This window comes from Amblyraja radiata, chromosome 35, assembly GCF_010909765.2.
Source record: "Amblyraja radiata isolate CabotCenter1 chromosome 35, sAmbRad1.1.pri, whole genome shotgun sequence".
Classification (NCBI taxonomy): Eukaryota; Metazoa; Chordata; class Chondrichthyes; order Rajiformes; family Rajidae; genus Amblyraja; species Amblyraja radiata.
The window spans coordinates 11,486,635-11,512,378 of record NC_045990.1 but is presented as its reverse complement, the minus strand read 5'-3'; the positions used below and the strand labels follow the sequence as shown (position 1 = coordinate 11,512,378).

General features: G+C 50.7%; 1 protein-coding gene across 1 annotated transcript in view; it reads right to left on the bottom strand.

Annotated features, from left to right (window-relative positions):
• LOC116991867 (adhesion G protein-coupled receptor E3-like) overlaps window positions 1–25,744 on the bottom strand; it is a 36,935-nt gene that overhangs the window by 10,231 nt on the left and 960 nt on the right. Inside the window, exons 2-15 of the mRNA XM_033050843.1 lie at window positions 22,830–23,001; window positions 21,390–21,416; window positions 20,303–20,329; window positions 18,952–18,978; window positions 17,612–17,638; window positions 15,032–15,081; window positions 13,114–13,227; window positions 11,086–11,260; window positions 10,059–10,178; window positions 8,475–8,662; window positions 7,549–7,716; window positions 2,474–2,665; window positions 1,808–2,028; window positions 129–195 (exon numbers count right to left, since the gene is read on the bottom strand). Of these exons, the coding sequence (XP_032906734.1) occupies window positions 129–195; window positions 1,808–2,028; window positions 2,474–2,665; window positions 7,549–7,716; window positions 8,475–8,662; window positions 10,059–10,178; window positions 11,086–11,260; window positions 13,114–13,227; window positions 15,032–15,081; window positions 17,612–17,638; window positions 18,952–18,978; window positions 20,303–20,329; window positions 21,390–21,416; window positions 22,830–23,001 (1,575 nt within the window). The remainder of the gene's footprint in view (window positions 1–128; window positions 196–1,807; window positions 2,029–2,473; window positions 2,666–7,548; window positions 7,717–8,474; window positions 8,663–10,058; window positions 10,179–11,085; window positions 11,261–13,113; window positions 13,228–15,031; window positions 15,082–17,611; window positions 17,639–18,951; window positions 18,979–20,302; window positions 20,330–21,389; window positions 21,417–22,829; window positions 23,002–25,744) is intronic.

Genomic DNA, 25,744 nt, shown 5'->3' with positions numbered 1-25,744 from the left:
TCCAATGTTACATGTTCCATGTCCCGAGCTCAACGTGCTACATCTATGTCCAATGTTCTATGTTATATATCCAACATCTGCCCTGTGTCCCATGTCCTCCACATTACAGGTGGTTTAATGACACTCACCACACAGATGACGCACATTGGACCCACGAAACTCCAGCGGAACCCCTTATCCAATGTTAGCCAGCAGCTGGGGGGGGAAGCAAACACCGTCAGTTTGTACCGACTGGAAGAAAAACAGACAGATTTAGATTCAGATTCAAACTTTATTGTCAGTGTGCAGTGTACAGTACAGAGACAAGGAAATGCAGTTAGCATCTCCCTAGAAGAGCGACATAGAATATGAGCAATAAATGACCAGCCGCTTGCCTTCATTACCACCCAAACAGGCCCTTCTGAGGCTGAGGGAGGGAGGGTGTGAGGGAGGGAGGGTGTGAGTGTGAGTGACTGTGAGTGATTGAGTAAGTGAGTGAGTGTGAGTAAGTGAGTGGGTGTGAGTGTGTGAGTGGGTGAGTGTGTGTGGGTGAGTGGGTGAGTGTGTGTGGGTGAGTGAGTGAGCTCTTAAGGCTAACGGATCCAAGGGATATGGGGAAAAAGCCGGAATGGGGTACTGATTTTGGATGATCAGCCATGAGCACATTCAATTCAATTCAATTCAATTCTATTCTATTCAATTCAAGCACTTTATTCATCCCCAAGGGGCAATTTAAAAGGGCGCATCACAGTAGCTTTTTAAAAAAAAGAAAGGGACACAAACAACGTAACAAAGAGACAAACATTCAAAGCTACTCTCTGCACCGACCGGTCGACCGCACGAGCAGTGACCCGGCAAGGATTGGGTTGTCAGCAGCGATACAATAATAAAGAACACACAAAATGCAACACAAACATCCACCACAGCATTCATCACTGTGGTGGAAGGCACAAAAATTTGGCCAGTCCTCCTCCATTTCCCCCCCCCGTGGACAGGACCAGAGTCCAGAGTCAGTCCAGGATCGGCTCTTCCTCACCGGAGACCGCGGCTTTAGATTGTTGTAGGCCGCAGGCCGGCGGTCAAGGTTTAAAGTCCCCGCCGCAGCCAGAAGCACCGTAGACTGCAGGGCCGGCGGTCGAAGCTCCCCTCCAGGGGTGATGGTAAGTCCATGCCGGCCCCGCGGTAGAAGTTGGCCGCGGGCCAGCAGTGATGGCTTCTTCTTCCCCCGGGTCCCCCACGAGGGATGCCGGGCTGTAGACGCCGCACCAGCTGGAGCTCTGCAGACCGCGGCTTCAGGCTGCGACTTCAGGCTGCCGGCCGCCCCGGGCCAGCGAAACGGAGCGCTCCCCTCCAGCGAGCCCCAGCGAGGGCTCACCCGCTCCACGCCGAGAGTCCACGCTGCGCCCGCCGCTGAAGCCCCGGGCGCGTCTCCGGGAAAGGCCGCGCCGATCCTTGATGTTAGGCCACGGGGGAGGCGACCTGGAAAAAGTCGCCTCTCCATGGAGGAGGCGACCGAAGCGGTTTCCCCCTTACCCCCCCCACACCACCCCCCACATAAAACACACGAAGAAACATTAAATACACACTTTAAAACATACTAAAAAATAAAAAAAAGTTGAAAAAACTGACGCACTGCTGACATGGCTGCTGCCAGAACAGCGCCCCCGGAATGGCGGTGCTGACTCGAAGGGCCGAATGGCCTACTCCGGCACCTATTGTCTATGTTTCTACTCCATCACATTGTGTCTTGTTTTTATATCATTGTGCCGTCTTCACCTCTCTCAAGGTCAGTCTAGTCGGAGGGGTAGGTGCGGGCGGGTTCACTTACTATTCTCTGGTGCCGTAACCCTGGGGATAGGAAGCCGCCGACACCACGACGAGCAGGGCCGGGATGCCGTAGGCAACGGGGAAGGTGATCTTCCCCCGGAGACTCTGGGCGTGGAAGACCTTCACCACCATCAGGTAGAGCTGGACACCTTCCAGCAGCATCCACATGAAGCACGCCAGGAACAGGTAATGGAGGATCCCAGCAATGGTTCCGCACACTGCCTGCAGAGAGAGTGGGAGAGTGAGAGTGTGAGAGTGTGAGAGAGAGAGTGTGAGAGTGTGAGAGAGAGAGAGTGTGAGAGTGTGAGAGAGAGAGAGAGAGAGAGAGAATGAGGCTGCTTTAATGCAGCGGACCGGAGTGTAGTGTAGAGTGGAGTATAGAGTAGAGTGGAGGGGAGTGGGGTGTGCAGTAGAGTGTACAGAGTGATGTGGAGTGAAGGGGAGTGTGGGGGAGTGGGGTGGATAGTAGTGGAGTGGATGGGATGGTGGAAGGATGGGTTGTGGTGGGGTGGTGCTGTCTCGATGGGCCGAATGACCTACTCCGGCATGTATGTTTCTATGTAACACTGAGCCAGTGGGAATGTTGGCCACCACATGCCGGGAGCCCTTGTAGGAGGATATGGAGCAGGCAAAGTGCGCGGTGCCCGAGGTCGGTGCCGATCGGTACCTTGTTTTCCGTCCGGGAGATGCCGACGAGGAAGAGCAGCTGGGCCAGGAAGAGGCAGAGGCAGAGGTGGGTGTGGATCCTGGTGCGGGCACTGTGGATGGAGCGGCACGCGGTGAAGGTAATGATGGCGGCCAGCAGCGCAACCAGCGAGATGATCACCCCCACATAGGTGATGACGGAGAGAGCAGGACCCTGTGGAGAGAGAGGAGGATCAATACACGGCAACAAGGTGGAGGAGAAACGGTGATGGGGCCCATTGCTCCACTGATGGGCTTTGATTGATTCATTTGTTATTAGATCGATTGATCAATGTGTTGATTTATCGATCGATTGATTAGGCGATTGATTAATCGATTGATTGACCAATGGATGTGTCGATTGATGGAGCGAGCGATTGATCGATTAATCGATTGATTGATCATTTGATTGATCGATTGATTGATTTATTGATCGATCGATCGAATGGTTGGTTGATTGATTGATTGATTGATTGATTCATTCATTCATTCATTGATTGATTCTTTGGTTAAAATATACAACATGGACACAGGCCCTTCAGCCCACTGAGACCATGCTGACCATCGATCACCCGTGGGGGAGGCACCGATTCATGACTTACCTTGACTTTCATTCATCTGGACGCCCGCAGCGGCGACTGCGGAGGGGATGAGGTCCCGACCATGGGGGGAAATGGAGGAGGACTGGACAATTTTTGTGCTTCGTTTGTGGATGTTTGTGTTAAATCTGTGTTGAAGATCATGTTTTTGCAGCCTGCCAGGTGACAAACCAACAGAAGGAAACATATGGATCAGTCGTGGCTATCCAAAATTTAAAAAAAAAAAAAAAAAAAATGCAGATGAAGATTTAAAGAATGTTCAGAAGGAAACTCGAAACTGTTATTTTTATTGTGTATTGTGTGTTCTTTCTCATTGTACCGCGGCTGGCAAATTAATTTCACTTGCACTTTATGTGCAATGTGACGAATAAAACCGTATTGTATTGTATTGTATTCACTCTAGTTCTAATGTACTTGAGTTTGACTTGCTTACGTTTATGTATAGTATCATCTCATCTAGTTGGATGGCATGCAAAACAAAGCATTTCACCCTACCTCGGTACACGTGACAATAATGAAACTAAACACTAGGGTGGCACGGTGGAGCAGCGGTAGAGTTGCTACCTCACAGCGCCAGAGACCCGGGTTCGATCCCGACCACGGGTGCTGTCTGTGTGGAGTTGGCATGTTCTCCCCGTGACCGCGTGGGTTTTCTCCGGAATCTTCAGGTTCCTCCCGCACGCTATCCCACACATTAGGGACAATTTACAAAAGCCAATTAACCTACAAACCTTCACGTTATTGGAGTGCGGAGGGAACTAGAGCACCCGGAGAAACTCCTGATGAGTTTTAATTTAAAATCATGTCTGGCACAAACATTGTGGCCCCAAGGGCCTGATCCAGAGCAGGAACTTTCTGAATTCTATGTTCTATGTTTCTGGGACTCGTCAACAGAGAGAAGGCAAGTTAGCGAGCAGTAGGAGAGGAGAGACAGGGGATGGGGGGGAACAGAGGGACTGACTGCTGTGGATCAGATAGATGAAGTATTTCTTGGTAAACCCAGGCGGGAACAGAATGAAGGTAGACACAAAATGCTGGAGTAACTCAGCGGTGAGGCAGCATCTATGATGAGAAGGAATGGGTGACGTTTCGGGTCGAGACCCTTCTTCAGACTGATGAAGTCCAGCAGGCAGAACCCCAACACTCCAGCAGAGGGCAGCACCTTCCACCTCCATTTTCTTTTGGTCTATATACAAATATTTTTAATCAGAAACAAAACAAACAAAAATAAAAGTAACAGGATTAAAGGCCCTCTGTAAATTGCCCACAGTGTGTAGGGAGTGGATGAGAAAGTGGGATAACGTAGAACTCGTGTGTGAATGGGTGAACGCTGGTCAGCGCGGACTCGGTGGGCCGAAGGGCCTGTTTCAATCAATCAATCAATCAACCTTTATTGTCATCTTGCAAAGCAACAGTTGTACAGTGCAAAATGAGAAGACGTTTCCCAGGGAATACCGGAGCATCGCACATAAAACTTAAACATTTCACACATAATAACAGTAAAAACAATCCAGTCCCTGATGAAACAGTATAAATAGTTAAAAGCAGGTAAAACAGCAACATTAAAATACAGTAAAACCAATCATTAAAATGTCCAGGGCAGCTGATTTGAGTAGCCAGTGCCAGAGTTATTAAAATGTCAGTGCAAAGCCGCAGAATCAGGTGACTGTGAGTACAGAGTGACTGTTTAGCAGCCTCACAGCCTGTGGCAGGAAGCTGTTTAGCAGTCTGGTAGTCCGGGCTTTGATGCTACGGTATCTCTTGCCTGATGGCAGGAGATCCAGGTGTATGTGGAGGGGGTGCAGTTTGTCCTTAGCTATTCTCAGAGCTTTTTTCAGACCGCGACTCTGGAACAGTTCTTGTACCGAGGGTAGGGAGATGCCAATGATCCTCTCCGCTCCCCTCACTACCCTCTGCAGAGCCTTCCTGTCCATGCTGTCTCTCTAAAGTAAACTAAACTAAGCAATGCAATAGAAAGCAGAACCCAAGAACCTCAGAGGCCGCATGCAGTGTAGATGGAGTCGATGGAAGGGAGGTCGATTTGCCTGAGAGAGGATGGCACAGTGGCGCAGCGGTAGAGTTGCTGCCTCACAGCGCCAGAGACCCAGGTTCCATCCCGACCACGGGTGCTGTCTGTACGGAGTTTGTACGTTCTCCCCGTGACCAAAGACATACAGGTTTGTAGGTTAATTGGCTTGGTGTATGTGTAAATTGTCCCTGTGTTTAAGAAGGAACTGCAGATGCTGGAAAATCGAAGGTAGACAAAAGTGCTGGAGAAACTCAGCGGGTGCAGCAGCATCTATGGAGCGAAGGAAATAGGCAACGTTTCGGGTGTGAAGAAGGGTTTCGGCCCGAAACGTCGCCTATTTCCTTCGCTCCATAGATGCTGCTGCACCCGCTGAGTTTCTCCAGCACTTTTGTCTACCTGTAAATTGTCCCTAGTGTGTGTGGGATAGTGTTCATGTGCGCGGACTTAGTGGGCCATGGGACCGGTTTCCACGCTGTATCTCTAAACTAAAATAAAATAGCCTCAATAACAATCAGCACGGGAGCACCTCAAGGCTGCGTGCTCAGCCCCCTGCTGTACTCACTCTATACCCATGACTGCGTAGCCAACCACAGTGCGAACTCCATCATCAAGTTCGCTGATGACACCACTATTGTGGGGCGTATCACTGATCGGAATACAGAAGAGAGATCGAGCAACTGTCCATATGGTGCCAGCGCAATAACCTGGCGCTCAACACCAACAAAACCAAGGAACTGATTGTGGACTTTGGAATGAGTAGGAGGGGGACCCACAGCCCCATTTATATCAATGGGTCGATTGTTGAAAGGGTCAAGAACTTCAAATTCCTGGGCGTGCACATCTCTAAAGATCTTTCCTGGTCCGAGAACACTAACGCAATTATCAAAAAAGCTCATCAGCGCCTCTACTTCCTGAGAAGATTACGGAGAGTCGGTTTGTCAAGGAAGACTCTCTCTACTTCTACAGGTGCACAGTCAAGAGCATACTGACCGGTTGCATCGTGGCTTGGTTCGGCAATTTGAGCGCCCTGGAGAGGAAAAGACTACAAAAAGTAAACACTGCCCAGTCCATCATCGGCTCTGACCTTCCTTCCATCGAGGGGATTTATCGCAGTTGCTGCCTCAAAAAGGCTGGCAGTATCATCATAAGACCCACACCATCCTGGCCACACACTCATCTCCCTGCTACCTTCAGGTAGAAGGTACAGGAGCCTGAAGACTGCAACAACCAGGTTCAGGAATAGCTACTTCCCCACAGCCATCAGGCTATTAAACCTGGCTCGGACAAAACTCTGATTATTAATAACCACTTTCTGCTATTTGCACTTCATCAGTTTATTTATTCATGTGTGTATATATTTATATCATGGTATATGGACACATTTATCTGTTTTGTAGTAAATGCCTATTTTCTGTGTGCTTAAGCAAAGCAAGAATTTCATTGTCCTATACAGGGACACATGACAATAAACTCACTTGAACTTGAGTGGTATTTAAATGGGGGGTGGCTGCTCTATATTGACAAAGAACGAAGGGTTTCGGCCCGAAACGTCGCCTATTTCCTTCGCTCCATAGATGCTGCTGCACCCGCTGAGTTTCCCCAGCAATTTTGTGTACATAGAACAGCAATGTAGGCTTCTCACGGGGCCAGCTGGGGGCAGAGTTGAGCTGGGGCAGGAGGGAACAGTGTTGGAGTTAGGCTTTGAGGGGATCAGGCAACAAATCCCACTCTGAGGAGCCCCCAGCAAGCCCAGGTTTACTTTAGAGATACAGCGCGGAAACAGGCCCTTCGGCCCACTGAGTCCACGCCAGCCAGCGATCCCCGCGCACTAACACTATCCCACACACACTAGGGACAATTTACATTCACACCAAGCCGATTAGCCTACAAACCTGTACGTCTTTGGAGTGTGTGGGAGGAGCACCTGGAGAAAGCCCACACATGTCATGGAGAGAACGTACAAATTCCGTACAGACAGGACCCGTGGTCAGGGTTCCCAACTGGTTCTACACGTTTACCAGTAGGGCTGCTAATGTGCATCTCATAGAGCTGCCGTTCCCAACTGGGCTGCCATGTTTACCAGCAGGGTTGCCTGTGTGCAGCTCATGGGCTTCTGTTCCCAGCTGGTTTCATATGTTTACCAGTAGAGTTGCTGTTCCCAGCAGGCCTGCAGTTCCCAGCAGGGCTGCGACGTTTACCAGCAGGACTGCTGGTCTGTACCTCATGGGGCTGCGGCTCCCAGCGGGGCTGCTACGCTTACCAGCAGGGATACTGGTCTGTACCTCATGGGCCTGCAGTTCCCAGCTGGGCTGCATCGTTTACCAGCAGGGCTGCTGGTGTGCAGCTTGACGCAGCTTGTGCGGGTCCCCAGCCCATGTCCACCCTCTCCCCTCCTCCCCCCACCCCAGGTCCCTTGGCGCGGGTTCTCACCTCCACCTTGTACAGGGCGACCAGCACGGCAAACTTGCTGAGGTGGCTGCAGCGGCAGGTGGTGTGGGAGCGAGTAGACTGCAACTTGCTGCAGCCCTGGGTCGACCAGAATATCCTGTCGTCAGCCTCGCGCAGGTAAACGCACACGGTGTAGTCGTCCGCATCCTCCTGCAGCCGGGCAAAGGCAGCCGCGCAAACACAGAGGCTCAAACAACAGCAACATCGGTCAGTACAGGTGACAAACATAAAAAGCTGGAGTAATGGCCCTGTCTCACGGTGCGGGTCCACCCACCAGTGAAAGAAAAAATCAATCTCGTGGTTGTCTACGAGATTCCAAGTTTATGTTCACGAGTTTAAACGAGTTCCCACGTGTATGTCTAAGTTTGCCGTTTACTTCTCATTTCTGCTATGTACCAAGTTCCTCTCCCGAGTTACTCTTGAGCCAACAACGACTGCCGATGTGTGGAAAAATCATCACATGGTAAAAATGATGTCAAGCTGGAGTAACTCAGCGGGCGGGACAGGCAGCATCTCTGGAGAGAAGGAATGGGTGACGTTTTGGGTCGAGACCCTTCTTCAGTAATGGGTGTTAGGGGTTACGGGGAGAAGGCAGGAGAATGGGGTTGGGAGGGAGAGATAGATCAGGCATGATTAAATGGCAGATTAGACTTGATGGGCTGAATGGCCTAATTCTGCTCCTATTGCTTATGATCTAACGATCTCAAAATCTAATCACCCCCTCCTTCACCAGCACCGATAAACCTTCCATATCTTACTGCAGTGCCACACACCCAAACACACAGGCCTAACCAACACTGATACCCCCCTCACTGATACACCCCACACTGTAACACTGATACAGCCCTCACTGTAACATCCATTGCACATTGCCCTGTGTGTGAGTCCCCAATAATCGCTGTCAGCACCTCATTGTTTTTGATGGTGAAGGTGATGTTCTGAAGCTCCTGGCTGGTGGTGGTCATGACGGCCATCAACAAGTTGGAATTCATCTGCAAGGACTCCTTCCCGAACTTCTTGTTCGCCATCTCCAGCTCGTTCACCTCCAGGAGCGAGCCCAGCGTCTTGCAAGCGAGGAAGGAGATTGCCGCAAACTCTGTTTGGGGGCAAGACCAGAAACGTTACCTTTGTAGAAGTCCCTCAGCGCGTCATATCTGATCGAGGGGCAGCACAGTGGAGCAGCGGTAGAGTTGCTGCCTCACAGCACCAGAGACCCGGGTTCGATCCTGACAATGGGTGCTGTCTGTACGGAGTTTGTACGTTCTCCCCGTGACCTGCGTGGGTTTTCTCCGGGAGTTTCAGTTTCCTCCCACAGTCCAAAGATTTGTAGGTTAATTGGCTTTGGTAAAATTGTAAATTGTCCCTAGTGTGTGTAGGATAGTGTTTGTGTGCGGGAATCACTGGTCGGCGCGGACTCGGTGGGCCGAAGGGCCTGTTTCCGCGCTGTATCTCTAAACTCCAAAGACATACAGGTTTGTAGGTTGAATGACCAGTGGTATGAAAATTAATTTCTCCCACTTCAAGTAGCCCCGGCATTCCCTCTCTCTCTATCCCTCTCCCCACCCAAGTCGCACCAGCTTCTCGTTTTCACCCAACATACATCTAACAATGGCCTGTGTCCTTTGGTATAATTACTTTTTGCATATAACCATATAACCATATAACCATATAACAATTACAGCACGGAAACAGGCCATCTCGGCCCTACAAGTCCGTGCCGAACAACTTTTTTCCCTTAGTCCCACCTGCCTGCACTCATACCATAACCCTCCATTCCCTTCTCATCCATATGCCTATCCAATTTATTTTTAAATGATACCAACGAACCTGCCGCTACCACTTCCACTGGAAGCTCATTCCACACCGCTACCACTCTCTGAGTAAAGAAGTTCCCTCTCATGTTACCCCTAAACTTCTGTCCCTTAATTCTGAAGTAATGTCCTCTTGTTTGAAGCTTCCCTATTCTCAAAGGGAAAAGCTTGATCACATCAACTCTGTCTATCCCTCTCATCATTTTAAAGACCTCTATCAAGTCCCCCCTTAACGTTCTGCGCTCCAGAGAATAAAGACCTAACTTATTCAACCTATCTCTGTAACTTAGTATCTTTCATTCATTGTTCTTTATCTCTCTACCTCATCGTTTATATCTCTCGTTTCTCTTATCCTTAACCAGTCTGAAGAATGGTCTTGCCACGAAACGTCACCCATTCCTTCTCCCCAGAGATGCTGCCTGTCCAGTTGAGTTACTCCAGCTTTTGGTGTCTATCTTAGGTTGGCAGGTTAATTGGCTTTGTTAAAATTATAAATTGTCCCTAATGTGTGTGGGATAGTATTAGTGTGGGGGGATCACTGGTCGGCACAGTGGGCCAAAGGGCCTGTTTCTTCACTGTATCCCTAAACTAAACTAAACTATTGGGTCTGTCCATAGGGGTTACACAGGATATGCAAGGATTGCATCTTTACAGTATCTTCTCACTGAGGGAGGATCTTACCAGAGGGGTCTTCCGACTTCTGTGTTTCCCAGTGGAATTCCATCTGATTCTCATTGGCCAACAGTGTCACCGTTCCATTGACATTAATTTCCTTGTCCTTGAGAACTTGCATTTCAATTTCTGAAACACAGTACGTAGAAGATGGAACAGTATCCAACTAGAACAGGCCCTTCGGCCTACAACGTCTGTGCTGAATCTGATGCCAAGACCAACTCTTATCTGCCCGCACATGATCCTCATCCCTCCATTCCCCACCTCTTAAACGCCACGATCGTATCTGCCTCCCCCCTACCTCCCCTGGCAGCGGGTTCCAGGCACCTCTGTGTAAAAAGAATGTCCATATATCTGTGTTAAATGTTGCCCCTTTTAAGGTCAGCACGGTGGCGCAGTGGTAGAGTCCCTGCCTTTCATCGCCAGAGACCCAAGTTTGATCCTTATGCCCCTGTCCCACTTAGGAAACCTGAACGGAAACCTCTGGAGACTTTGTGCCCCACCCAAGGTTTCCGTGCGGGTCCTGGAGGTTTTTGTCAGTCTCCCTACCTGCTTCCACTACCTGCAACCTCCGGCAACCACCTGCAACCTCCGGGAACCGCACGGAAACCTTAGGTGGGGCGCAAAGTCTCCAGAGGTTTCCTAAGTGGGACAGGGGCATTACTACGGGTGCTGTCTATACGGAGGTACATGGATCGGACAGGTTTGGAAGATATGGGCCAAAACACAGATGGGACATGTTGGTCGGTGTGGGCAAGTTGGGCCGATGGGTCCGTTTCAATGCTGCATGACACTATGTATAATCTCTCCGCTGACTGGATAACACGCAACAAACAAGAATATATTATCACTGTACTTCGGTATACGTGACAATAAACTAAACTAACAGATTCCTGATTAGTGCGGGTGTCAAGGGTTATGGGGAGAACTAAGGCAGGAGAATGGGGTTAGGAATAGATCAGCCATGATTGAATGGCGGAGTAGACTTGATGGGCCGAATGGTGGATCAATGGGTTACAGGTTGGTGCGGCCTTACCAAAGTTTTCCATGGTTAAGTTATATCGTTCCTTGTCCAGATTCACAGCAGTCATATACATGGCATTCTCCAGAGCACCCATCAGAAGGTAGCTGGAATTCCTGCGCAGATCCTTCTCCATGTTCTCCCACATTCCCATGTCCCCCATGATCTGGTCGATTTCCCCCGACATATTCTGTGAAGAAAAAAAGGTGATGGATGCGTTCAAACTGAAGAAGAGCCCCGATTCAAAACGTCACCTCTCCATGTTCTCCAGAGATGCTGACTGACCCTCCCTCTGTGTTGTACTGGTCCGTAAGTTGTTGGAGCGGTAGAGTTGCTGCCTCACAGTGCCAGAGACCCGGGTTCCATCCTGACTACGGATTACGGATGCTGTCTGCACGGAGTTTGTACGTTCCCCTTGTGACTGCGTGGGTTTTCTCCGGGTGCTCTGGCTTCCTCCTGCACGCACCGCAGTTTTGTAGGTTTATTGGCTTCGACAAAGATTGTAAATTGTTCCTAGTGTGTGTAGGATAGTGTTAGTGTGCGGGGATCGCTGGTCGGTGCAGACTCGGTGGGTCGAAGCGCCCGTTTCTGCGCCATATCTCCAAACTAAACTATTGAGTCATGATATGTAGCAGTTGTATACGACGTTGGTGAGGCGTCATTTAGAGTATGGTGTTCGGTTTTGGGCACCATGTTATAGGCAAGATGTTATCAAGCTGGAAAGGGTACAACAGAGGTGATTTACAAGGATGTTGCCAGGACTAGAGGGTGTGAGCTATAGGGAGTGGTTGAGCAGACTGGGACTCTATTCCTTGGAACACAGGAGGATGAGGGGTGATCTTATAATAATAATAATAATAATAATGGATGGGATTTATATAGCGCCTTTCTAATACTCAAGGCGCTTTACATCGCATTATTCATTCACTCCTCAGTCACACTCGGTGGTGGTAAGCTACTTCTGTAGCCACAGCTGCCCTGGGGCAGACTGACGGAAGCGTGGCCGCCATTCTGCGCCTATGGCCCCTCCGACCACCACCAATCACTCACACACATTCACACACAGGCAAAGGTGGGTGAAGCGTCTTGCCCAAGGACACAACGACAGTATGCACTCCAAGCGGGATTCGAACCGGCTACCTTCCGGTTGCCAGCCGAACACTTAGCCCATTGTGCCATCTGTCGTCCCATTATAGAGGTGTATAAAATCATGAGAGGAATAGATCAGGTAGATGCACAGAGTCTCTACTATAGATGTGAAACCAAACGCAGACTGGGCAATTGTTTCACGGAACACCTTCGCTCAGCTCGCCTGAACCTACCTAATCTCCCGGTTGCTGGACACTTTAATTCTCCTTCCCATTCCTACACAGACCTTTCTGTCCTAGGTCTCCTCCACTGTCAGAGTGAGGCTGAACGCAAATTGGAGGAACAGCATCTCATATTTCATAGAAACAGGAGGAGGCCATTCAGGCCTTCGGGCCCACACCGCCATTCATTGTGATCATGGCTGATCGTCCCCAATCAATAACCCATGCCTGCCTTCTCCCCATATCCCTTGTAGACTTGTAGACACAAAATGCTGGAGTTATGCCCCTGTCCCACTTAGAAAACCTGAACAGAAACCTCTGGAGACTTTGCGCCCCACCCAAGGTTTCCGTGCGGTTCCCGGGAGTTTTTGTCAGTCTCCCTACCTGCTTCCACTACCTGCAACCTCCGGCAACCACCTGCAACCTCCGGGAACCGCACGGAAACCTTGGGTGGGGCGCAAAGTCTCCAGAGGTTTCCGTTCAGGTTTCCTAAGTGGGACAGGGGCATAAGAACTTAGCATGTGAGGCAGCATCTCTGGAGAGAAGGAATGGGCGATGTTTCGGGTCGAGACTCTTGCAGGGTCTCAACGCGAAACGTTGCCCATTCCTTCTCTCCAGAGTTGCTGCCTGTCCCGCTGAGTTACTCCAGCATTTTGTGTCTATCTTCAGATTGAGCAAAGGGTTGTTTAGCTTGAGACCAACGAGACATGGGAGAAACCTTCACCTCACTCACCAACAACAGCTGGTCATTGGAATCATTCAGCTTATATTGTCGACAATCATTATTGACGTCAGACGCAAACTCACTGATAAAGCAGTAGAGCTTCTCGTCTTTTTTCATCTCCTGCTGAATGAAACGGGAAAAGAGATTAAACGGAGAATTAGCAAGTCTGCATTTATTATTATTGTTTAATGTTTGGTGTGTCTTTCCAAACTGTCACTGTATGTCATGTTGTCACTTGTGGGCGGAGCACCAAGGCAAATTCCTTGTATGTGAATACTTGGCCAATAAACTTATTCATTCCTGATCGTGGCCCAAGCCCCTTCCAGGAGTCACTGTGGGTTCATCAGGTCATAAGTGATAGGAGCAGAATTAGGCTATTCGGCCCATCAAGTCTACTCCGCCATTCAATCATGGCTGATCTATCTCTCCCTCCTAACCCCACTCTCCTGCCTTCTCCACATAACCCCAGACACCCGTACTAATCTTTTCCTCTACCTGCTAAATTTTTGTAAGGTGTCCTTGAGACTCTTGAAAGGCGCCCATAAATAAAATTTATTATTATTATTATTAATCAAGAATCTTGTAAAACCTGCAATTAGATGAAAAGTTATACTTTATAATTTACGAACCTATCTCCAATGACGTATTATTAGTAATTCATTCCACTCTTTTTTCTTTTTTGACATTTGTAATTCTCTTTTTTTTCTCTCTCTTTCTCTCTTATTTACTATCTATATAAAAATAAACTAGAAGCAGAATCAATCCACAATTGAAAATTTTAATAATGTATGATTGATATACATGAAAAGTTTTTACTATAATATGTAATTATATTTTACCATAATATGTTTGCATCTAATAAAAATATATATTTTTAAAACCTGCATTCCCTTTCTTTCCATCCCTCCCCCACCCATCGCATCAGCTTCTCGTTCTCACCTCACAAACAGCTGGCAATGGCCTGTTCCCTTCATCATCGTTACATTTTTGCATATCTTTCATTCATTTGTTCCATATCTCTACAGCACTGTGTATCTCTCTAGATTCCCTTTTCCCTGACAAGCCTGAGGAAGGGTCTTGACCCGAAACGTCACCATTCTTTCTCTCCAGAGATGCTGCCTGTCCCGCTGGATTACTCCAGCTTTTTGTGTCTATCTCCCGTTTAAACCAGCATCTGCCGTTCCTGCTACACAGGCAGGTTAGATCCTGATGTCGGAAATATTTAAAATTGTAAGGAAGATGAGTGGCTTGTTATCTGTTTACATATTTGGGGCAGCACAGTGGCGCAGCGGTAGAGTTGCTGTCTTACAGCACCAGAGACCCGGGTTTAATCCTGACTGCATGTATTTAGTTTGTACGCTCTCCCTGTGACCTGCGTGGGTTTTCTCCGGGTGCTCCGGTTTCCTCCCACACTCCAAAGGCGTACAAAGGTTTGTAGGCTAATTGGCTTTGGTAAAATTGTAAATTGTCCCTGGTGTGTGTGGGATAGTGTTAGTGTGCGGGGGTCGCTTGCCGTGCCAGAGACCTGGGTTTGATCCTGACTGCGGGTGCTGTCTGTGTGGAGTTTGCACTTTCTGCCCGTGACCTCTCCACATTTACGGAAGTGTTTAGGTCTAGGCACTAATATATTTAATTGGTATTGATATAGGTAATACAGGTGGGAAATTATGGGGAGGGGGGTTGGTGAAAAGTGAAAGATGGGGGAATCGGAGGTGGGTGGGAATGGGGGGGATATAGGTGTGGAAAACAACAGGGGAAGGAGGGGGGAGGGCGGTGTAAGGGAAGGGCAGTGAAGGAATGTGGAGTTTGGGGTTACTGAACAAATCAGCCTTGTATTTATTGAGGAGCTGAGAGGCCAGCTCTGCCGTGGATTTGACATCTCCGCACAAAATAGGCTGAACTGATCAGAGAAGCCGTGCTCACGTACCGGGGTTTTTGAACATTTCGCGTCGTCCATGTCCGAAGGGCATTTTATATCTGCAAAGTAAAGAGAATTCAACAATAAGTCACCCGCGACTGTTACCGAAGCGCTGCCGAGCCAAGTGCAACCCGACGGCTGGTGAGTAGTGGGTGCCGGAGATGGGACGGGGATACACAGAGAACAAAGACGGATCATTGGGGACTGCATCGAACACGTCTGCGACCTTTGAATGGCCACCCTTTGCATACCTTGTTTATTGTATACAAAACAAAGAATGTTGTTCCTGCAAACCTGCTGGTCTTTGGGATGTGGGAGGAAACCGGAGCACCCGGAGGAAAGCCACGCGGTCACAAGGAGTATGCGCAGACTCCACACAGGCAGCACCCGAGGTCAGGATCGAACCCGGGCCTCTGGCGCTAAGAAGGAGGATCTCGACCCGAAACATCGCCCATTCCTTCTTTCCAGAGATGTTGCCTGACACGCTGAGTTACTCCAGCATTGTAGCCGCCTCCACCACCACCCCCGGCAGCATTTACATACACCCGCCACTCTCTGTGCAAAACAAACACCTTGGAGAGGACACTTCAGGTCCAAACCCAGTGGCGCAGCGGTAGAGTTGCTGCCTCACAGCGCCAGAGACACGGGTTCGATCCCGACTACGGGCGCTGTCTGTACGGAGTTTGCACGTTCTCCCCGTGAACCGCGTGGGTTTTCTCCCAGATCCCCGGTCCCCCCCACACTCCAAAGACGTACAGGATTACAGGTTAATTGGCTTGGTATCAATGTAGGTTTTGTAGGTTAATTGGCATCAGTAATGTTGTAAATTGTCCCTGGTGTGTGTAGGATAGTGTTAATGTGCAGGGATCACTGACCGGTGCGGACTCGGTCGGCTGAAGGGCCGGTTTCCGCGCTGTATCTCTGAACTAAAAAAAACTAAAATAAATAATTTCGAGGGGGAAAATAGGCCAGCGAATGTCGTTTGCCCCCCCACACCAGAGATCTGATAACGGCAGGTCTGATACGGAATGAACATTTTGATCCAGTTTGTTACCTATGCAGGGTCTTTCAGAACCACCCTTTTCTGAATTCTTTGAGTTACAGATGCAGATGTAACCTTCGCCCCTACGACGACAGCTGCCATTTGGACTACACATTCCGTGTTCTACGTCACATAAATGTTTACCTGTATAAAAGAGAGAAGATGAGAATGTACAAATCACGACCAAGTACGTTTCCCTTTCCCCTGACTCTCAGTTTGAAGAAGGGTCTCAACAGTCATCATCACTGGAGGGAAGGAATGGGCGACGTTTCGGGTCGAGACCCTTCTGAGGACTGCTGTCTGAAGAAGGGTCTCGACCCGAAACGTCACCCAATCCTTTACTCCAGTGATGCTGCCTGACCCGCTGAGTTACTCCAGCTGTTTGTGTCTTTTTAAAGCAGCATCTGCGGTTCGGTGATTAGTACGTTTGTGGATGAAACTAAAGTGGGTGGTATTGTACACAGCGAAGATGGTTATCCAAAATTACAGCGGGGATCTTGATCAGTTGGGCAAGTGGACTGAGGAATGGTTAATGGAGTTTAGAGCAGATAAGTATCTGACTCAGCTATCTCCTCTGGCAGCTCCTTCCATTTATCCACCACCCTCTGAGTGAAAGAGATTAAAAGAGTTGCTGCCTATTATGCCCCTGTCCCACTTAGGAAACCTGAATGGAAACCTCTGGAGACTTTGCGCCCCACCCAAAGTTTCCGTGCGGTTCCCGGAGGTTGCAGGTGGTTGCCGGAGGTTGCAGGTAGTGGAAGCAGGTAGGGAGACTGACAAAAACCTCCGGGAACCGCACGGAAACCTTGGGTGGGGCGCAAAGTCACCAGAGGTTTCCGTTCAGGTTTCCTAAGTGGGACAGGGGCATAACACAGCGCCAGACACCCAGGTTCGATCCTGACTGCGGGTGATGTCCGTTCTCCCCGTGACCTGCGTGGGTTTTCTCCGGATGCTCCGGATTCCTCCCACACTCCAAAGGTGTACAGGTTTGTATCTTAATCTGCTTCGGTGTAGCCGTTTAGCACCAGAGATCTGATAACTGCAGGGCTGATACGGAATGAGCATTTGCATCCAGTTTGTTACCTTTGCAGGGTTTTTTAGAGCCACCCTCAGCTGACCCCCCCTCGTGACCCCCCCTCATGACCCCCTCATGACCCCCCTCATGACCCCCCTCATGACCCCCCTCATGATCCCCCTCCCCCACATTACCATGTTTATCAAGAATGACGTTGAGCTTTAAACCCACAACTTCCCTCCCTCCCCCCATCTCCCCACTTCCCACTCCCACCCTGACAACCCCCCCCCCCACCCCAGACACACTTGACACCCCACCCCCCACATTACCTGGTCTCCCGTCCCCTCCACGACCCCCTCTCCCTCTCCCTCTGTCCTCTCCCTGCCCCCTCGTTCCCTTCCCTCTCCCTCCAAAACCTCCTTTCTCTCACGCAGCCCCCTCCCTCAACCACCCCCTCGTACAACACCCCCTCCAACGCCTCACTTCCCTCTCCCACCCTCAGCCCCCTCTTGATCCTCCCCCCTCACATTACCTGGTTTGACCTTCGTTCCACCCTTTCCTGTAACACAAGAATTATGTTGAGCTTTAAACCTACAACATCCCTCCTTCCCCTCCCTCCCTCCCTCCCACCCCTTCTCCATCCACCATCCCCTCCCTATCCCCCTCCCTCATCACCCCCCTCTCCCTCCCCCTCCTCATTGCCCTCCCCCTCCCCCTTCACTCCTCCTCCTCTTGTCTTCTCTTCACCTCTGGCCTTTGTCACTATTTCCACCCATCTGCCTTATGCCCCTGTCCCACTTAGGAAACCTGAACGGAAACCTCTGGAGACTTTGCGCCCCGCCCAAGGTTTCCGTGCGGTTTCCGTGCGGTTGCAGGTGGTTGCCGGAGGTTGCAGGTAGTGGAAGCAGGTAGGGAGACTGACAAAAACCTTTGGGAACCGCACGGAAACCTTGGGTGGGGCGCAAAGTCTCCAGAGGTTTCCGTTCAGGTTTCCTAAGTGGGACAGGGGCATAACAGCGCCAGAGACCCAGGTTCGATCCTGACTGCGGGTGATGTCCGTTCTCCCCGTGACCTGCTTGGGTTTTCTCCGGATGCTCCGGATTCCTCCCACACTCCAAAGGTGTACAGGTTTGTATCTTAATCTGCTTCGGTGTTGCCGTTTAGCACCAGAGATCTGATAACTGCAGGGCTGATACGGAATGAGCATTTGCATCCAGTTTGTTACTTTTGCAGGGTTTTTTAGAGCCACCCTCAGCTGACCCCCCCTCGTGACCCCCCATGACCCCCCTCATGACCCCCCTCATGACCCCCCCTCAAGACCCCCCTCATGACCCCCCTCATGACCCCCCATGGCCCACCCTCATGACACCCCTCATGACCCCCCTCATGACCCCTCTCATGACCCCCATCATGACCCCCATCATGACCCCCCTCATGACCCCCTCATGACCCCCCTCATGAACCTCTTCATGACCCCCCTCATGACCCCCCCTCATGACCCCCCTCATGACCCCCCTCCCCCACATTACCATGTTTATCAAGAATGACGTTGAGCTTTAAACCCACAACTTCCCTCCCTCCCCCCCCCTCCCCACTTCCCCCTCCCACCCTGACACCCCCCCCCCTCCCCCACCCCAGACACACTTGACACCCCACCCCCCACATTACCTGGTCTCCCGTCCCCTCCACGACCCCCTCTCCCTCTCCCTCTGTCCTCTCCCTGCCCCCTCGTTCCCTTCCCTCTCCCTCCAAAACCTCCTTTCTCTCACGCAGCCCCCTCCCTCAACCACCCCCCTCGTACAACACCCGCTCCAAGGCCTCACTTCCCTCTCCCACCCTCAGCCCCCCCTTGATCCTCCCCCCTCACATTACCTGATTTGCCCTTCGTTCCACCGTTTCCTGTAACACAAGAATGATGTTGAGCTTTAAACCTACAACATCCCTCCTTCCCCTCCCTCCCTCCCTCCCACCCCTTCTCCATCCACCATCCCCTCCCTATCCCCCTCCCTCATCACCCCCCTCTCCCTCCCCCTCCTCATTGCCCTCCCCCTCCCCCTTCACTCCTCCTCCTCTTGTCTCCTCTTCACCTCTGGCCTTTGTCACTATTTCCACCCATCTGCCTTATGCCCCTGTCCCACTTAGGAAACCTGAACGGAAACCTCTGGAGACTTTGCGCCCCGCCCAAGGTTTCCGTGCGGTTTCCGTGCGGTTGCAGGTGGTTGCCGGAGGTTGCAGGTAGTGGAAGTAGGTAGGGAGACTGACAAAAACCTCCGGGAACCGCACGGAAACCTTGGGTGGGGCGCAAAGTCTCCAGAGGTTTCCGTTCAGGTTTCCTAAGTGGGACAGGGGCATAACAGCGCCAGAGACCCAGGTTCGATCCTGACTGCGGGTGATGTCCGTTCTCCCCGTGACCTGCGTGGGTTTTCTCCGGATGCTCCGGATTCCTCCCACACTCCAAAGGTGTACAGGTTTGTATCTTAATCTGCTTCGGTGTTGCCGTTTAGCACCAGAGATCTGATAACTGCAGGGCTGATACGGAATGAGCATTTGCATCCAGTTTGTTACTTTTGCAGGGTTTTTTAGAGCCACCCTCAGCTGATCCCCCCTCGTGACCCCCCATGACCCCCCTCATGACCCCCCTCATGACCCCCCCTCAAGACCCCCCTCATGACCCCCCATGGCCCACCCTCATGACACCCCTCATGACCCCCCTCATGACCCCTTCATGACCCCCATCATGACCCCCATCATGACCCCCCTCATGACCCCCTCATGACCCCCCTCATGAACCTCGTCATGACCCCCCTCATGACCCCCCTCATGACCCCCCCTCATGACCCCCCCTCATGACCCCCTCATGACCCCCCTCCCCCACATTACCATGTTTATCAAGAATGACGTTGAGCTTTAAACCCACAACTTCCCTCCCTCCCCCCCTCTCCCCACTTCCCACTCCCACCCTGACACCCCCCCCCTCCCCCACCCCCGACACACTTGACACCCCACCCCCCACATTACCTGGTCTCCCGTCCCCTCCACGACCCCCTCTCCCTCTCCCTCTGTCCTCTCCCTGCCCCCTCGTTCCCTTCCCTCTCCCTCCAAAACCTCCTCTCTCTCACGCAGCCCCCTCCCTCAACCACCCCCGTCGTACAACACCCCCTCCAATGCCTCACTTCCCTCTCCCACCCTCAGCCCCCCCCTTGATCCTCCCCCCTCACATTACCTGGTTTGCCCTTCGTTCCACCGTTTCCTGTAACACAAGAATGATGTTGAGCTTTAAACCTACAACATCCCTCCTTCCCCTCCCTCCCTCCCTCCCACCCCTTCTCCCTCCACCACCCCCTCCCTATCCCCCTCCCTCATCACCCCCCACTTAGGAAACCTGAATGGAAACCTCTGGAGACTTTGCGCCGCGTTCAGGTTTCCTAAGTGGGACAGGGGCATAACACAGCGCCAGAGACCCAGGTTCGATCCTGACTGCGGGTGATGTCCGTTCTCCCCGTGACCTGCGTGGGTTTTCTCCGGATGCTCCGGATTCCTCCCACACTCCAAAGGTGTACAGGTTTGTATCTTAATCTGCTTCGGTGTTGCCGTTTAGCACCAGAGATCTGATAACTGCAGGGCTGATACGGAATGAGCATTTGCATCCAGTTTGTTACCTTTGCAGGGTTTTTTAGAGCCACCCTCAGCTGACCCCCCCTCATGACCCCCCTCATGACCCCCCATGACCCCCCTCATGACCCCCCTCATGACCCCCCCATGGCCCACCCTCATGATGCCCCTCATGACCCCCCTCATGACCCCTCTCATGACCCCCATCATGACCCCCATCATGACCCCCCCTCATGACGCCCCTCATGACCCCCCTCATGAACCCCTTCATGACCCCCCCTCATGACCCCCCTCATGACCCCCCTCATGAACCCCCCTCATGACCCCCCCTCATGACCCCCCTCATGACCCCCCTCCCCCACATTACCATGTTTATCAAGAATGACGTTGAGCTTTAAACCCACAACTTCCCTCCCTCCCCCCATCTCCCCACTTCCCACTCCCACCCTGACACCCCCCCCCCGACACACTTGACACCCCACCCCCCACATTACCTGGTCTCCCGTCCCCTCCACGACCCCCTCTCCCTCTCCCTCTGTCCTCTCCCTGCCCCCTCGTTCCCTTCCCTCTCCCTCCAAAACCTCCTTTCTCTCACGCAGCCCCCTCCCTCAACCACCCCCGTCGTACAACACCCCCTCCAATGCCTCACTTCCCTCTCCCACCCTCAGCCCCCCCTTGATCCTCCCCCCTCACATTACCTGGTTTGCCCTTCGTTCCACCGTTTCCTGTAACACAAGAATGATGTTGAGCTTTAAACCTACAACATCCCTCCTGCCCCCCCTCCTCCCTCCCTCCCACCCCTTCTCCCTCCCCACCCCCTCCCCATCCCCCTCCACTTCCACATCACCCCCCTCTCCCTCCCCCTCCTCATTGCCCTCCCCCTCCCCCTTCACGCCTCCTCCTCCCTCCCCCTCTTGTCTCCTCTTCACCTCTGGCCTTTGTCACTATTTCCACCCATCTGCCAGTCGACCCCACCTGTATCCACCTATCACTCCCCAGGCTCTGTCCCGCATCCACTTCACCTTTCCCTCTTTCTCCCCCCACAACATCAGTCTAAAGAAGGATCCCGACCAGAAACATCATCTCATTTCCCTCCATAGGAAGGAACTGCAGATGCTGGTTAAAACTGAACATAGACACAAGTAGCTGGAGTAACTCAGCAGGTCAGGCAGCATCTCTGGAGAAAACAGAATAGGTGATGTTTCGGGTCAGGACTTTCTTCAGACTGAAGATAGTCATAGGTCTGAAGAAGGATCTCGACCTGAAACGTCACCTATTCCGTTTCTCCAGAGATGCTGCCTGACCCGCTGAGTTACTCCAGCACTTTGTATATTTTTATATAACAAGTTGAATATCTTGTAATTAGAACTCAACAGCATCTATTGAAAAGTAATCATTTTGGTATATTATGTAAAATAGAAATATTATTTTGGTATGAAATTTTGAAACATTCTAGTTATTCCCATTACTTACCCCTATCGGAACCATGTTCCTTATCTTTAGGTTTGCTCCAAACAAAAACAATGTATAAAACTAGAGAGAGTGAGGAAAGAAAGAGAAAATTGCTCATTTGACACAAACAGTACTTATGGTTACTTATTCCTTACTAGGCAGCACGGTGGCCCAGCGGTAGAGTTGCTGCCTCACAGCGCCAGAGACCCGGTTCAATTTCTCTGGAGGGAAGGAATGGGTGACATTTTGGGTCGAGACCCGTCTTCGGACAGAGTCAGAGATAAGGAAGGGTAAGGTGTGAAAACAAGACATCAACAGTGAGTTACTCCAGCGTTTTGTGTCTGACCTTAAACGAAACTTCAACATCTTTCAACCCAGAGACAAGGTGCCCCTCCCAAGCCAGTCTATCCAGCTTGTTACAAATTATACGTACAGCATGTTTTCAGTTCACAGTGCAGTCGTCGTCTCATTCCCTCCCTCCCCTGCAACCCTCCCGTCCATCAGTTGCCCACAAATAAGAGGGGATCGAACGGCGTAAGTAAGCGAGACTTACTCAACAGCGCTATCAGCAGAATTCTCTTCATACCAGCTCAGCGGCAATCCAGATCTCATCACTCCACGGACCCTTCAGCATCTGAGTGTAGTTACTGCAAAACAGGAAGGAACCTGAGGTGTGGATGTTTCACCATCACAACGGAAGATGATTCTCATGCGGCAATGACGATAAGAAAGGCCGATGGTGTGAAGCAAGAGGCTTTGAGTCTGACACTGAAGATGTATCATTTTCTCGAACACATTTTCTCGAACACACCGGAAACCTCCAGGACCTGACAACGTTTCCCCCTCTACTCTCAAGCCCTGTGCCAAACAACAATTTATACAGACATTTTTAACCAGTCCCTGCAAACATGTACTGTCCCTGCCTGCATCAAAGTCTCCACTATTGTCCCTGTACCCAAAAAGGCAAGGGTTACTTGTCTTAATGACTACAGGCCTGTCGCACTGACCTCTGTAGTCATGAGGACACTCGAAAGGCTTGTGCTGACCAAGCTGAAAAATATCACAAACTCCCTGCTGGACCCTCTGCAGTTTGCATATCGAGCCAATAGATCTGTGGATGATGCAGTCAGCCTGGGCCTGCACTTCATCCTAGACACAGCACCTAGACCGGCAGGGGACCTATGCGAGGATCCTGTTTGTTGATTTTAGCTCTGCATTCAACACCATTGTGCCAGAGCTACTGCACTCCAAACTTTCCGAGTTGACTGTGCCTGAACCCCACCACTGTCCGATTCACCTCTAACCCATTTCGGACACTGGACTCTGTCTCTGGAACTGTTGTCTATGGACAAGGGCGGTGCAGCGGTAGAGTTGCTGCCTCACAGCTCAGGAGACCCGGGTTCATTCCTGACCACGGGTGCTGGCTGTACAGAGTTTGCACGATCTCCCCGTGACCTGCGTGGGTTTTCTCCAGGATCTCCGGTTTTCTCCCACACTCCAAAGACGTACGGATTTGTAGGTTAATTGGCTTGGTACAATTGTAAATTGTCCCTAATGCGTGCAGGATAGTGTCAAGTGTGCGGGAATCGCTAGTCGGCGCGGACTCGGTGGGTCGAGGGGCCTGTTTTCACGCTGTATCACTAAACTAAACTGAACTAAAGAATTGGAGGTTTTTAGAGATACAGCGCAGAAACAGGCCATTCGGCCCACAGAGTCCGCACCGACCAGCGATCCCCGCACACTAACACTATCCTTCACGCAAGGGATTATGGGGAAAATGCAGGAACGGGGTACTGATTTGGGATGATTATATAGAATGGCGGTGCTGACACGAAGGGCCGAATGGCCTACTCCTGCACCTATTTTTACTATGTTTCTATGTTTCGACTAGGGAGGTGTGAGAGGTTTCAGAGCATGGGATAGGGAGGCAAGGGTCAAATCAAGAGAGTGTATTGTCATGTGTCCCAGATAGGACAATGAAATTCTTGCTTGCTGCAGTACAACAGAATATTGTAGACATAAATACAGGTCAGATCAGTGTGTCCATATACCATAGAATATATATATACACACATAAATAAACTGATAAAGTGCAATAGGTTGTTATAGTTCATAGTTTGTTTGAAGTTGTGTTTAATAGTCTGATAGAAACATAGAAAATAGGTGCATGAGTAGGCCATTCGGCCCTTCGAGCCTGCACCGCCATTCAATATGATCATGGCTGGATGCAACTCAGTATCCCATCCCTGCCTTCTCTCCATACCGCCTGATCCCTTTAGCCACAAGGGCCACATCTAACTACCTCTTAAATATAGCCAATTAACTGGCCTCAACTACCTTCTGTGGCAGAGAATTCCACAGATTCACCACTCCCTGTAAAAAATGATTTCTCATCTCGGTCCTAAAAGACTTCCCTCTTATCCTTAAACTGTGACCCCTAGTTCTGGACTTCCCCAACATCGGGAATAATCTTCCTGCATCTAGCCTGTCCAACCCCTTGAGAATTTTGTAAGTTTCTATAAGATCCCCCCTCAATCTTCTAAATTCTAGCGTGTACAAGCCGAGTCTATCCAGTCTTTCTTCATATGAAAGTCCTGCCATCCCAGGAATCAGTCTGGTGAACCTTCTCTGTACTCCCTCTATGGCAAGAATGTCTTTCCTCAGATTAGGAGACCAAAACTGTACGCAATACTCCAGGTGCGGTCTCACCAAGACCCTGATGGCTGTGGGGAAGTAGCTGTTCCTGAATCTGGATGTTGCAGATTCCAGGCTCCTGTACCTTCTACATGATGGCAGCGGAGAGATGAGTGTGCAGGTTCCAAGCACCTCACTGATGGGGTAACAGGACTTCTTCCTGAATCAGCCCTCCTGCACACACCATGGTGAAAGATTCGAGCAGAGTGGAGAAACTTCCTCTGTATGACCATTGCAGCACCAAGGCAAGCTGACTTGTATTTCCTACCCCTTCTCACCACGACGTGAGAACAGGAACGTCAGTAATGAAAATACTGCCCAACCCATGGTTTTGTGACTACACTGCACTTTATTTTACGTGTATGGTTCTTTATTTAGTTTAGTTTAGAGATACAGCATGGGAACAGGCCCTTCGGCCCACCCAGTCTGCGCCGACCAGCGATCCCTGCACATACGCACACTAGGGACAATTTACAATTTTTACCGAAGCCAATTAACCTACAAACCTGCACGTCTTTGGAGTGTGGGAGGACACCGAAGATCTCAGAGAAAAGCCACACAGGTCACGGGGAGAACGTGCAAACTCTGTACAGACAGCACCCATAGTCAGGATCGAACCAGGTCTCTGGCTCTGCGCCACCGTGCCACCTATTTGTCACACTTACAAAATTCTTAAGGGGTTGGACAGGCTAGATGCAGGAAGATTGTTCCCGATGTTGGGGAAGTCCAGAACTAGGGGTCACAGTTTAAGGATAAGAGGGAAGTCTTTTAGGACCGAGATGAGAAAATCATTTTTCACACAGAGAGTGGTGAATCTGTGGAATTCTCTGCCACAGAAGGTAGTTGAGGCCAGTTCATTGGCTATATTTAAGAGGGAGTTAGATGTGGCCCTTGTGGCTAAAGGGAT